General features: G+C 46.5%; 1 protein-coding gene across 4 annotated transcripts in view; it reads left to right on the forward strand.

The window, feature by feature from the left end:
* ST6GALNAC3 (ST6 N-acetylgalactosaminide alpha-2,6-sialyltransferase 3) overlaps nucleotides 1–12,942 on the forward strand; it is a 543,122-nt gene that overhangs the window by 49,701 nt on the left and 480,479 nt on the right. For 2 of the 4 annotated variants that reach the window (XM_034653712.1, XM_034653713.1), the window contains exon 2: nucleotides 2,177–2,215. The exons of the other annotated variants lie outside the window; for them this stretch is intronic. In XM_034653712.1, coding sequence (XP_034509603.1) covers nucleotides 2,177–2,215 — 39 coding nt within the window. The remainder of the gene's footprint in view (nucleotides 1–2,176; nucleotides 2,216–12,942) is intronic. 4 annotated transcript variants of the gene reach the window in all.

Raw genomic sequence — 12,942 nt, forward strand, 5'->3', positions numbered from 1 at the left:
CCAGGAATGGGTGGCATGGTTTCCAGTTAGTTCAGCCGGAGTTCGTTGAGCATCCGCCACGAACCAGGGACTGAGGGGAGGGCAGGAGACCCGAAGAGCCAACATCTCCAGGCTCTGGAGGACCCTGGGGTCTATAGCAGTGCTCCTGGCATCATGGCCGTGGACCAGCAGTGTTCACATCACCTGGAAATTTGTTGGGGGTGCACGAGCTTATTTTAGCAGGGTCCCCAGGGGATCAATCTGCACGTTAATATTTAAGCAGCAGCGCTGTAGGGAACGTGACAAACACACAGGCACATAGTTAGTATGTACAGTACCATTGAGCTAAGAATGGGAAGGGGGGGAACCTCAGGTGCCTGGGGGGGGCATCAGATCGAAGTGAGCATGTGAGTGCGCTTTTGTGTGTGGTACGTAGTGGATTGGTAGAGTGGCATTGACAGCAAAAGCCAACAGAATGAGGTAATAGCTGAGGGAAGCTTTAGAAGAAGGAGTAGAGATTTTAATAGCAATAATAATAGCTACCACTTGTGGAACACCCAAGGGTGATGCAAAGAATAATAGAATCACTTATATACTTCTGAGCATGTTCCAGGCCCAGTTCTACTCATTTGAATTTCTAATACACTCAGTTTAATGCAAGAACTCATTTGAATCCTTACAGGTCTCCCTGAGGTTGGCATGGTTATTCTCCCCATTTTTCAGATAAGAGAACTCTTGCAGAGGTCAAGCAATCTGCTCAAGGTCACACAGCTAGCAAATGTCAGCAGTCTTTAAAGCCTGGTGCATTAACTGTATAACCATTATTATGGTTAATCGTGCTTCCATTCCTTAGGCCCAGGTGTCAACATTTCACCCTTTTTTCTCTCTTAGGGGTGAGAGTTTCTAACTGACAACATTTGGGGTTATTCAGAGAGAGAAGGAATATTCTTGGTTTCAGGTACAGTGGTGAGGTCCAAAACCTGGAAAAGTGAGGCCTGCAAAAGTGAGCTGGGCTGCTGGCTGTGATTCCTGGCATGCCAGGTGATCTGAGCTGGGCGATTTGATGCCCCCCGTCTGCTCTTCCTCTTGCTGCTGCTGAGGTGGGGATAGAGAGCAGGGACGCCAAGTCCCGTTACTGTCCTGATGGTGAGGAGATCACATATGTCCTTGCAAGGTGATGTGAAGACATGACTAAAAGACTTTGAAAAGTTCCAGATAGAAATTTTTCAGCTGGTGTTGATGTCGCCGGGGAGGGGCTTCTCTCCACGAGCGAGTTGCAACCCTCCCCCACGTCCCTGGAGGGGGACATGCAGTACTCCATGTATGAGATGCTGTTATTGACTTACTCCTCCCAGGGAACCAGCTCATCTCCCTTTCACATTCCCACCGTCTGTGCTACTCTTCAGCAGTGAGCATGAGCTCGTCCTGTCCCCAACTTCTTTTCCTTTTGTGACAGTGTTGAAGGCTCCCCAGTTGTCTCAATTCTTCATGTGGATTTGATATCCTGCTTGCTCCCTAGACCTGTTAGAGAGCTCCCGTTGATCATATACTTCCTCAGGGTTTTTTACTTGTTTAAATAAGATTTGGGGAAAGGTAAGTTGTTTGTATACAAATTGTAAACCCTGCATTATCCAATATGGTGGCCACCAGCTCCATGTGGCTCCCGAGCACTTGAAAGGTGGTCAGTCTGAATTAGATGTGCTGTGAGAGTAAGGGACCCACCAGATTCCAGAGACTTAATACCAAAAAAAAAAAAAAAAAAAGTAAAATGTCTCATTCATAATTTTTTATATTGATTACCTTGTGAATGATAATATTTTGGATATATTAGGTTAGATAAAAGATGTATTAGAATAATTTCTTCTATTTATTTTTACTTCTTAATGTAACTACTTGAAATTTAAAATTACAAATATGGCTTACATTTGTGGCTTCCCTTATCTTTCTCTGGGATGGTCCCTCAACCTGTTTGACCAAGAAGCTACCCATAAGGTTTCTGTCTGCTGTAATCTATTCTTAGAGCTGAACATCGAGTAAGTTTAATTTTCCCCGCAGGATTTCCTCTCCCCTCCTTACCCCTTGCCTTTGCGGTCCTGGCCCCACTAATCAGATCCTGTTCAGGTTTTAGGCGTTGAGGCTATTGATCACTGAGGCGTTCCTGGTTGGTACTTAGCCTCTTCTTCTTGTCTTTCTCTAGGACTCCTCAGCAGAGGCCCCCAGCCAACCAGCCCTAAATGTGAGTGACCTCACAGTTCTGACCTCGGCCTCTTCCTTCCCTTCCCTCCACTTCCCTCCTCTCCTCTTCTCCCTTCACATTGTCCTTGGGTGATCCCATCCATGCTTGTCATCTTTAGATGGGTAACACTCAAATTTGTGTTCCTGCCCCAACCCCTCTCCTGACATCATTAGCTCAGCCCCTTCCTGGATGACCACACTGGGTTGCCCTGCAGGTACCTCAAAGCTTGGTATGTCCTCAATGGGACTTGGACTCTTCCTCCTCCTGTGTTTGTTTTGTCTCAGATCTTAGGGAATGGTGCTCACATCCACCCACTGGTCCAAGTCAGGCACCCAGGCAATAGTATCTTTGATGCTCTTGCATCCTTACCGCCAGTCAACATGCGGGCTCCATCAATTCTGTTTCTAAATACTTTTGAGTGTACCCTCTTCTCCAGACTCTCTGCTGCTGTAGCTCACGACCCCATCTCTCCCTCTGTCTGCCTCGTCGCCCCACCCCCCTCCTCATTGCCTCTAGTTTTGCTCTCCTCTTGGCCATTCTCTTCGGTACAGCTGCGATTGTTCTCGAACACAAAGATTTTTGCTCTTAGACTCAAGTCCTACTCCTTTACATGGCCTACAAGGACACTCATTTTCTGGCTTCCTTCCAGCCTCATCTCTTGCTCTCCCATCAGCCCCAGCTCCGTAGACACCAGCCGAATTGGATCTTTCTGCCTCACAAGTCCAGCTGCCCTTGCTTTGTCTTGGCTAGTTCTTTCTCAGTTTAGGTTAGTGCTCCTGTTGTGCTCCAGGCTTCCTCTCTGCTGCTGTCCTGACAGTGCTGCTGGGCCACGGTTGTTGCTTATATTGGCTTTCCCTGCCCTTCATTCTATGAGTGCAGGACATCAGGGAGCCTGTGCCTGTTCATCTGCATCTCAAGGAGCCAGTGCAGCGTCTCATGCACACAGTAACCTCGGTCAGGCTTTGTGGAGTAAATGAATAACGAATTCGGCTATTCAAGGTAGTTATGACATCGGATGGGAAGTGCAAGTGGGACTCTTATCCCTTGGCTCCTTGCCTGTGGGTGGGGTAAGAGCACAGCCACTCAGAACCGTGCTGGCTGGTCATCCTCCCCGGACTGGGTTCTTCTCCCCCAGCGAGCTCTCCGCTGTGTAGCTGCTGGATCACAGGGAGGCACAGGGTCCTAGTGACCGTTTACCAGCCACTGGGATGGTCTGATTGGCCCATACTGGTGAACCACCTGATGAGGGAGAGTCACACTTAATGACTCAAAATAATTGTTTTGCGTTCGTGTGTGACTAGGGCTTTCACTTACCCTACCTGCTTCCCCCTGGACTTTGTAAGACCCAGTAGCAACTTCAGAACAGTTTATAATTGAGATGTGCATCAGACAAGATCTCTGTGAGAGCCTGTGCCTTTCTGGCTGTGCAGCACCTACCCGAAACCCCTGGAACGAAGTATTTAACTTCTAGAGAGTTGCAAGGAATGATGGCCAAGTGCGAGACTGAGCTAGTTACACTGACAATGTGAAATGTGGGAAATGGGCTTTGTTTCTCGCTGGACAGTGTATTTCATGTCTCCTTGAAGACGTGACTTAGGAGTGTGATGTAACAGTTATATAGCCAGTTAGTGTCCAGTCGGGTCCTGCTTCTTTCCCTCAGAGCCACCCCCTCTGCTGGGAGACACGGTAGCATCTCACTGTCCTTCTGAGCTGTTTATACTCTGCATTTGTGCTGTGTCCCACCCACTTGCTCGTGACTTTGGTAGGATCTGAGGATTTGAAACTGTTTAGGGTAAGATACAACAGGATGATGAAACATTGATAGCTTGTGATTAGAACATGAATGGTTGTTTGGGACTCAGATTCCTATTGAACGTCTTTCAACTTGGTGCGGCAAGATTCTGTGGTCCATCTGGAAAGAGCCATAAAGCATCCTTTGTCATCTTCTTTTAGTACCTAGAATACACTCAGAAGATCAGAAGCGGGTTTCTCTGTACAACAACGCATGTGTTTCCCATCAGCAAACAGCAGACTCTTCTGTAGCTGGGTTCAGAATCTTTGTTGTTGACTGCTTCTGGCATCTTCTCCCCTTTTGTGGATCTGTGGGCTGATACGTTTTGGTTTATCTGCTTTCTCTTTAACACCAAGATCTGCTTCATCCCGGAGCATTTTTAAATACCAATCAGGATCTGCAACTTGTGTCCGTGCAGAAGTGTCCACCGACACCCACTGGACCAGCTCCTACTTTCTATTCCCAGTCTCTGTGTTAGAATCCTATTTAGACAGATGGAGCCAATTGAGCGGGCCCCGTGAAAAGGCATATTCGGTTAGTGTAAATCTTCCTGCTGATGTTGGAGACAGCAAGGTCTCCTGGGATTCTGTCTGGAAATCTTATTGGATTTGCAAGGCTTAAGTTAATATAGAAACCCCCCAAATAGTGTAGGATAGTGTAGGGCCTCATTTCTTTGCCTTGAAAGACATTTTCAGAGGTCTGTCTCAGGAGTCTTGCTGATAAGGAAGTTACTTCTAATATTTCAAGGGAAACAGAACACAAAAACACTTCTGTTTTCTTAATACTTTTTCTATCCATGCCCTTCCATCTCTGTAGTGCCTTTTTAATGCCTCTCCCCTACATTACTTTTCCTCTTTCTCTCACTCACTCATTAACCTTAGGCCCCTGTTTCAAATGGCATTAATTATGATCCATGAAACTTGGTAAGTGGTGCCCATAAGGGAAAAGTCTTTCATTTTTCCTCTGCATTGGTGAAGAATGAATGTCTCTTATAGACCTAAGTGAATACATTTCATGATGAAGAACATTTATTTTTTTTCCTAAATCAAATGAGCATCTCCATGCTCACATAAAGGATATGGTTCCCTGACGACTGTTGCTCTGGGAAGCAGCGTCTAACAGAAGAAAGAGTGTGTGCCTTGGAATCAGAGCCAAGGGTTTGAGACCTAGCTTTGCTGTTATTCTGAGCAAATGATGTCACTGCTCTGTATTTCCATTAACTTGTCTGTAGCATGGAGTTAATAATATGTATTGGGCACGTTGTGTTAAGAATTAAAAAAGAATGAATAAGGGTTTAGCACCTAGTGGACATTCGAATGGTAGTTCTAAACAACTCCAACCAGGATCTTTGATAAATGGCTTCTCTTGGCCTTCTTGAGTCCAGCAAATATGTCATCTTCATGTCTTCATTAAACTAGATCGTGTTGTCTTAAAACTTTCTCATGAAGCATATAAGAAACTGATTACAACAAAATTCAAAGTTTCTCAGTTCTTCACTGATGCTTTTAAAAGAGTTTTGAGGTATGAAATAGGTTTCTGAAATCCTCTTTAAGATTTTTGTATTCTCATTGTGATGGGCTATGTGAAATGTGTGGCCTCACAAATGCGTGCTGGTGTATAAATGCGGAAGCTGCTCTTACGGGGGCCCAGGAAGCCTGGAGAGCTCCAAACAACGTCCCCGGGGGAAATGACTATCCCTGGGGCTTGGGCTTTGAATCAGCATTAAAAGCTATCATGAGAGCTCCAAGGCCTTAGTAATATTTTTATGGGCAGCAGAGTGAAATTGTATCTGCTTTGGCAGAAAAATATGAATTTCCTACTCTCTTGTTAACAGAGGATGGTCATGGGGTAACTTATAGACTAAATGTTTGCGGCCCCCCCTACAAATTCATATATTGACCCTAATCCCCGTGATGGTATTTGGAGATTGGGCCTTTGTGGGTAATTATATCATGAGGGTGGAGCCCTTATGATGGGATTAGTAGCCTTATGGCAATAGACGGGAGAGCTTGCTTCCCTTCTGTCTCTTTCTCTCTCTTCCTTTCTTTTTCGTCCTTTGTCTCTCTGTCTTGGCCATGTGAGGATGCATCGTGAAGGTGGCTCTCTACAAGTCAGACAGCGGATTTGCAAGCACCTTGATCTTGGACTTCCCAACCTCCAGAAATGTGAGAAATAAATGTTTGTTTAAACCACCTGGTCTACAGTATTTGTGTTACACCAGCCTGAACTAAGACAGTAACTAAAGGAGTATGGCAAGAACTATGTTACAAAGTGTAGACTTTATCGCAAATCTGAAATGGAAATAAAGGCAAGGCTCTGTCTGTGTTTACAATAAACTTCATTTGTATATTGTACTGTGTGGTGAAATAATAAACTTTTATTACGTGAATATGGCATGCACTGTTTTCAGCATTTTACGTGGATTTTTTCATTTATGCTTCACCATGATACTGAGGAAGGTATTATTTCCAGTAGCATCAAGAGGTTGGAATAAAGATTCCGCAAAGGCACTTGATAATGTGTCAGTGGTGTCTGTCTTCTGAGATGACCCGACGATGGAACAGCTGACTACTCCTTCAGGGAGGCAGCCTCCCGTGGGTGCTAGGAACCCTGGAAGGTGTGCCTTGAGACTGTCCACACAAGGTAGGTGACCATGCGCACCACCCCCCCAACTGTACTCATCACAGTAGAACACATCTAATGGTTTTACATCATCTTAAAGGCTCTATGTGACCCAGCTTCATCTTCTGTTATTCTGCCCACATCTCTCTTTTTTGTACCCTGCTTTGTGTTTCTAGAGAGGAGTTATTGCTACCTGACATGTTGTTATGTGTGGAGCAGGAAGATCCAGCTAACAATCCCAGGTGAGGATTCCCACTGCATGAAGGATGGTAAAGAGCATAGCAGTGCCAACTTGGGGGCTCCAAGTCAACACACAAAGTGCTCGTCGGAACAGCTCTTTACTCAGAAAGAAGAAGTGAGCAGCAAGATCAGCAGCAAGTGTCTATAGTGTGGGCCAGTCTCTCCTGGCCAGTGGCTCCCTCCGGTTGGCTGGCACTAGGGGCCTGAACTGCACATACCCTTCTGTTGGCAAAGGCCCCATTCCCTCCTTGAGGAGAAGGCGGGGGGTGGTGGGCCAGATATACTAATGGATCTGGCCAGGTGCCATATAACACACTTAATGCAAGGAAATTTGCTGCCTACCCAGAAGAGGGAACAAATTCTCCTAATAAGGAAGAAGAATCTGGGGCCAAGTGACAGCTCGGCACCTGGCCTCCGTATAAGGGATGATCCAGGCCCAGAGAACCCATTGGTTGTCCTGGGATACTTCCTTAGTCATCCACCCTCAGCTCTCATTGATGCCAGGAAGAATGAACAAACAAAGCATGTCACACTGGATAAGAAAATGGCTACCCTGAATATGGAGATGGAGGGATATCCTATGTGGTCTGGGTGTGATCAGAGCGTCCCTGCCCAAATGAGATGGCATGTGGTCATGGCCACTAATAGTACCTTATAAGGAGGATGATCAGACCTCTCTGGGGAATGCCTCTCAGACAGGAACCCCAGGAATCAGGGTGTAGCCAGCTAAAAAGGTCAAAGAATGAGTATTAATGGGGACTGTGATTTCACTGATAACAGTGTGTGGATTTTCTCAGCTCTGTCTTGACCTTCCCCAAATCGTGGATGTCCATACAGCAAGAAGCTAATGCCAGAAGCTAATGAAGGAGAGTCCAGTTACTCATCACCAGCTTGTCTAGCTTGTGTATTATCTTTTCTAGGGCCTGTATGCTATTCTGGTATTCAGACTTGGACAGTCAGATGGAACCAGTCATTAGTCTGCCCCTTGGGAAGGATGTCACCTGCTGCCCTGTGATGAGCCGGCAGATGGCTACCCTCCAACCTGCCACACAGTTATCATGTGGACAGTGGGTTCTAGGACCCTGAGGCAGCAAGACTCTTCTTCAGGGGAAATGCATTCCATTACCTCTTAAGGTCCACAGAGAAACATACTCCAGGGGAGAATAAGTGACCTCCATCATGGTGTGGTTGTTATGCCATTGATTAATTCAGTTATGCCTTCTCTCTGCCTGTTGTTGCCAGCTTGTGGCGTGAAGATGAAATGTACACATCGGGAGCGCCTGGGTGGCTCAGTCGTTAAGCGTCTGCCTTCGGCTCAGGGCGTGATCCCAGCGTTCTGGGATCGAGCCCCACATCAGGCTCCTCTGCTAGGAGCCTGCTTCTTCCTCTCCCGCTCCCCCTGCTTGTGTTCCCTCTCTTGCTGGCTGTCTCTTTCTGTCAAAAATAAATAAATAAAATCTTTAAAAAAAAAAGAAAGAAAGAAAGAAAGAAATGTACACATCGGCTTCTGCCCAAATTGCCTGTATGAGTTGGCAGCACCTTATGGCACGAGGGGTCCTTTCTAATCACGTTACAGGTGACATTAAAGCAGAGGACATTGGAATGATCTTGCACCTTAACTTGTATCAGTGGGCTCACTTGATGGGTGGGTCCACTGACGGGCTGAGGAAATCCTGTGTCTTTGTGGATTAGCCAGGCCACCAAGACGGGAGTCTGAGGTGAAAGGGATCTTTGGCTGTCAGATCCAGTTTTGTTTCTGGTCATCTCCCTTTGCAACAGCAGTGCTGATTTTGATGAAGGTATTATCAATCCAGACATCACTATGGGTCTTGGGTGGGGAGAGAGAGAGATCAGTGTCCCCTCTCCTGCCTTACTCCCATGCATCCTGAGGCAGGAGATGTTTCTGTGTCACTTCAGGTGTAGAGTATCCAAGGATGGCCATCTAATCCCTCTGTCCTAAACCAGGGGCCAGCACCTCCTCAGAAACCCATTTCTCTAGCTGTTTCACCCAAGACTTCCAGCCTCATCATTCAGTCCAGACAAGGAGGTTACATCCTGTATAAACTTCGGATGTCCTATAACCTCACCCACCAGTACAGGGGACTTGGAAGTTCCTAACACTACCAGGGGAATTCTGGTATTGTGCCTTTCTGTGACCCCCTTATCTGCCCCCGGGCCTTAATAGTCTTTAGTTGCCAGTCTCCTGACCAAATGGCTAGACCATTTGCCATGGCCCAGGAATCAGTAAAGATTTAGTGAGGTGTGTTAGGTGGGGGTGGCTTGCACAGTCATCACCACTGCATGCAGTCCGTTGGGTAAAGCTTCCTCCTCTAGTTTCCATTAAGAGGTGGCCGTCCATGTGGTGGGTAGCCGTGGCGGCCCCGTGGGCTCCTCCAGCTTTCAGTTTTGCAGAACCATTCGTCAACCAGGCCAGGCTTTCAACCAGAACCTCTTCAAGTTGTGGTCCCCAAGTGGCTAGGGGAGGTCCCCTAGGATGCTCCGTTTCCTCTGGCAGGTTTAACAACTGCTCCTGAGTCCACTGATACCTTGGGGTCCTGGCCTGCATCGGTCTTGGATGTGCCATGTCCGTTTGATGATGGAACTCTGCTGGGCTTGTCCAGTTTTATTAGTGGGATTTGTGAGAACCCAGGCAATGATGGTCCCCTCAGGCCTCAAGGTCACAAAAGGTGCTTCAGTGGTCAGACATTCAGTCTTTACCAGAGCCCAACATCAGTGAGAAGCTGCAGTTCAAAGGGTGTGTATCAGGCAGTGGCTTCAGGCAGCTTGTGTGTCCAGAATCTGAGAGGCTGGCGCCCCGGTGTAGTCCCCTGCTGCCACAGTCTCACGCAGCATGTGTGGGTGTTGCGGCCACCTGCAGTTCCACAGGTCTAACAAGCTCCAGAGGTCCCAAGGCCAGTGCCTGGGCTGCAGTACATTGAATGGCTTCTAATACTTGGGTTGAGAAGAGCCCCATTCTAAGGTGGCTCCCAGAAGGATGCCCAGAGGGTATGGACCGTCTCCAGTATCCTGGGAGGCCCGCTAGCTATGTGCTTCCTGTTAGTGGGTGCAGCCCGCGACAGTGAGTCCTGTTGAGGCTCTCCAGAATACTCCCTTGACTCCTGTTTGTGTCCCCTGTGAGGTATGGTGACCGAACCTGGCTGCTCGGAGAACGTGCTGGTTTGTTTTCCTGTCATAAGAACCACCCATCTTCAGACAAACTGTCTCTTTCAAAACCTGTTTTACAGCTCCCTTTTACAAAAACTATAAACTGTTGATATTACAAAGTCACATTTTCTTCTTAAAACAATTTGGAAAAGGAGGAAAAAAACTTCTAAGCCCCCCACAGAAGGGTAGGGTGGCTAAGATTCTAGTGTATTCCTTTTACTCTGTTTTGTATATTTGTTTGTTCAGTTGCATAAAGCTGTGGATTTTGTATGCTGTCACGTGGCTTGTTTTAAGGATGAATTAAAGACTGAGTGTCTGCTGGTATGACAGGAATGAAGTGGGTGTTTCTATGTCAGTTAGCTCCTTTACCACAGCACTGCGGTGAGGTGGACCTTACTACCCCTTTTTCTGCACTTGGTGGAATGAAAACTCTGAAGGTTTTTGTCACTTGCCCAGATGATAGAGCTAAGAAGAGCCAGGGTCAAAATTCATCCGGCTTGGGGCTGACTTCAAAAACCTGTGTTCTTTTGACTTGGCATTTAAGCGGCCATCAACTATCCCACCTCATTATACCACGGTGTGAACGGATTGTCAGGTGAGGACGTCCATGGTAGGGGTACCTGCCAACTGAGGTGGAACTCCGCCTTTCTGGGTGTTTGTGTCTTCCAGGCCCAACTCGGCATGCAGCCATGGGGGGAAATGTTCTGCTTTTCTTCCCAGCCTAGATTCTTGCGTGTGGGGCTCTGCTATAATATTGGGCACACATGATTGATTCCAGGTGTCAACATATGTCCCAAGCTGGGTTGTGGCGGAGTGCTCTTGAAAGGCTTGGCTCTGTCCAGATTGTACCTGTGACTCTGTGATTTGATTGCACACCCCAGGCTTTTCTGCCCTGGCTCTGTTAAAGACCTTGGCTCAGGATGGGGGCCCTTTAGAGGTCAGGGCTTCGTGCTTGCTCATGTGCAGTCTTCTGGAATCCACGACTCAGGGCCGAGAAGCAGTGCTGCTGGCCCCTACCAGGCTCACAGTAGAGTAGTAACCTTTTTAACACAGGTGCTCTGTTTTAGAAGTTCATATCCTTCATTGAAAATAGGTAATAAAAAGAGACAGCTACAGGCCACTTATAAATGCACTTTCAGAATCCAAATTCAGAAGGTTTCCTAAATGCCGGGAGCCTGGTCAATAGCTGTTTTAAATACATTTATTTCTGTGGGGAGGCAAATTTTCTCCAAAATAGCTTTGCTGTCAATAGATGCTTTGTTCCTTGATGTACAGTTTACAAATAAATGAATTTGTAGGACTCGCTAATGTGTGAGGGTTTCGAAATTAGTGCTAAATTTGCAGTCTATAATATATTATCTAGTCATCTTTGACAAACTCAATTTTAGTCTTATTAAGTAGTATCTTCTGTGATTATGTGTAGAGATTCCTAAGCTAATTCAGAAAAAAAAAGTCCTCCAGGGGACTATTCACCAGAGAGAGTGTGTGTGTGTGTGAAGTATTTCTTTTAGATGAAGAGGACCCAGAAGATGCTGGGTAATAAATAACTTTCGCAGTTGGTTAAGTATCAAAGCTGGGGAAGCATTTGACTCCAAAATTCTGTGACGTCTTTTGTGCCTACCAATTCCGGGAACCTTTTTATTGTTGTTTAGAAAAGGTTTGAAATATTTGGGAAGTTGTGTCTTCACTCCGTTGGTGAGGATGATTTGGAATTGCAGACTCTGTCACAAACCCTTTGGTGAGATTTTTTCCCCCAAAGTGTGCTGAATCTGTAGGGCTCAGAAATGGCAGTTCTCGTCCATATCCTCGTTGTCATCCTAGCCATCATTTACCCGGTGTCAGAGGCAGCTCTTGGGGCTTGAACAACAGCATCTCATTTAATCTTTACAGTAGCTCATGAAGTTGATATTTTTAGCTACTTTCTTTTATTAAAAAGCCAAAACTCAGATTGGTTCGCACCTTGGTCAAGACTGTACAACCAAGAAGACAGAGGAAGGACTGAAAGTCAGGGTTGCCTGCCAGGGAGCCTGTCCCCTGCCGCCCTCCGTGCCGCTAGCCTGCGTGTTCATGCAGAGAGGAGGTGACTGCTAGGCCACATGACTCCCTGGCAGAAAACTCTGCAGAGTTGGTCAGTTCTATTAGGTTACGTCTTTCAGGGAAGCCTGAGTGTTCGCAGAGATTCCTACCCCCCTTTTTAGGTACCTGCAGTTGTTGGCTGCTTTGTAGAGCTGGTGTCTGGAAGAGTTCTCGGGGTCCAGTGGCCAGGTGCATGTGCACAACAAGACTTCCTTTAACTTGTTCTAACTGAACATGCTCCACAGCTGAAGTGTGTTGGTAGAAACACATTCCTAGGAGGCGGGTGTTGATGGTCCAAAAGTACGAAATGGATTGAGATAAGATCCAAACAATTGCAATGAAAGTTCAGGATATTTTGCTTAAAGTAGAAACTTCCAGTATAGCAGAATTTCCCCCCTCCCCCATGAGCTCAGAAGATTTTGATTTAATAATCCTTTATGTGTAATCTTCAGTATTTGAGCCAGAGGCATTACTGGCTACCTTTCTCATTAAGTTGAGGCCATGCCCATGCCAAGAGAAAATGTGGGTTGTCGTGGGTTTCAAGATGGTGAATCGCTAGGCTGGAGATCCTTCTAAGGGATTTAATCCTGTAGCCAAAGCCAAATGCTTGTCTGGTTCAGCAGGAAATGTCTATTTAAATATGCTCTTCTTGCTTTCAGCCGCTTGTGACTCTGAATTCACTGGTGTCCCAAGGAAGTCTTCCTCAAATCCTTGCCCCAGACACTCCTTGTTAAGCTTTTAGCAAGTAGCTCAGTGTATCGGCCTGTAGTTAAGTGACTTGGGAGACTTACCTAAATGCTGTTGCATCATCTTAAGAACAAATCTTCATTCT

Source organism: Ailuropoda melanoleuca, chromosome 2, assembly GCF_002007445.2.
Source record: "Ailuropoda melanoleuca isolate Jingjing chromosome 2, ASM200744v2, whole genome shotgun sequence".
Lineage (NCBI taxonomy): Eukaryota > Metazoa > Chordata > Mammalia > Carnivora > Ursidae > Ailuropoda > Ailuropoda melanoleuca.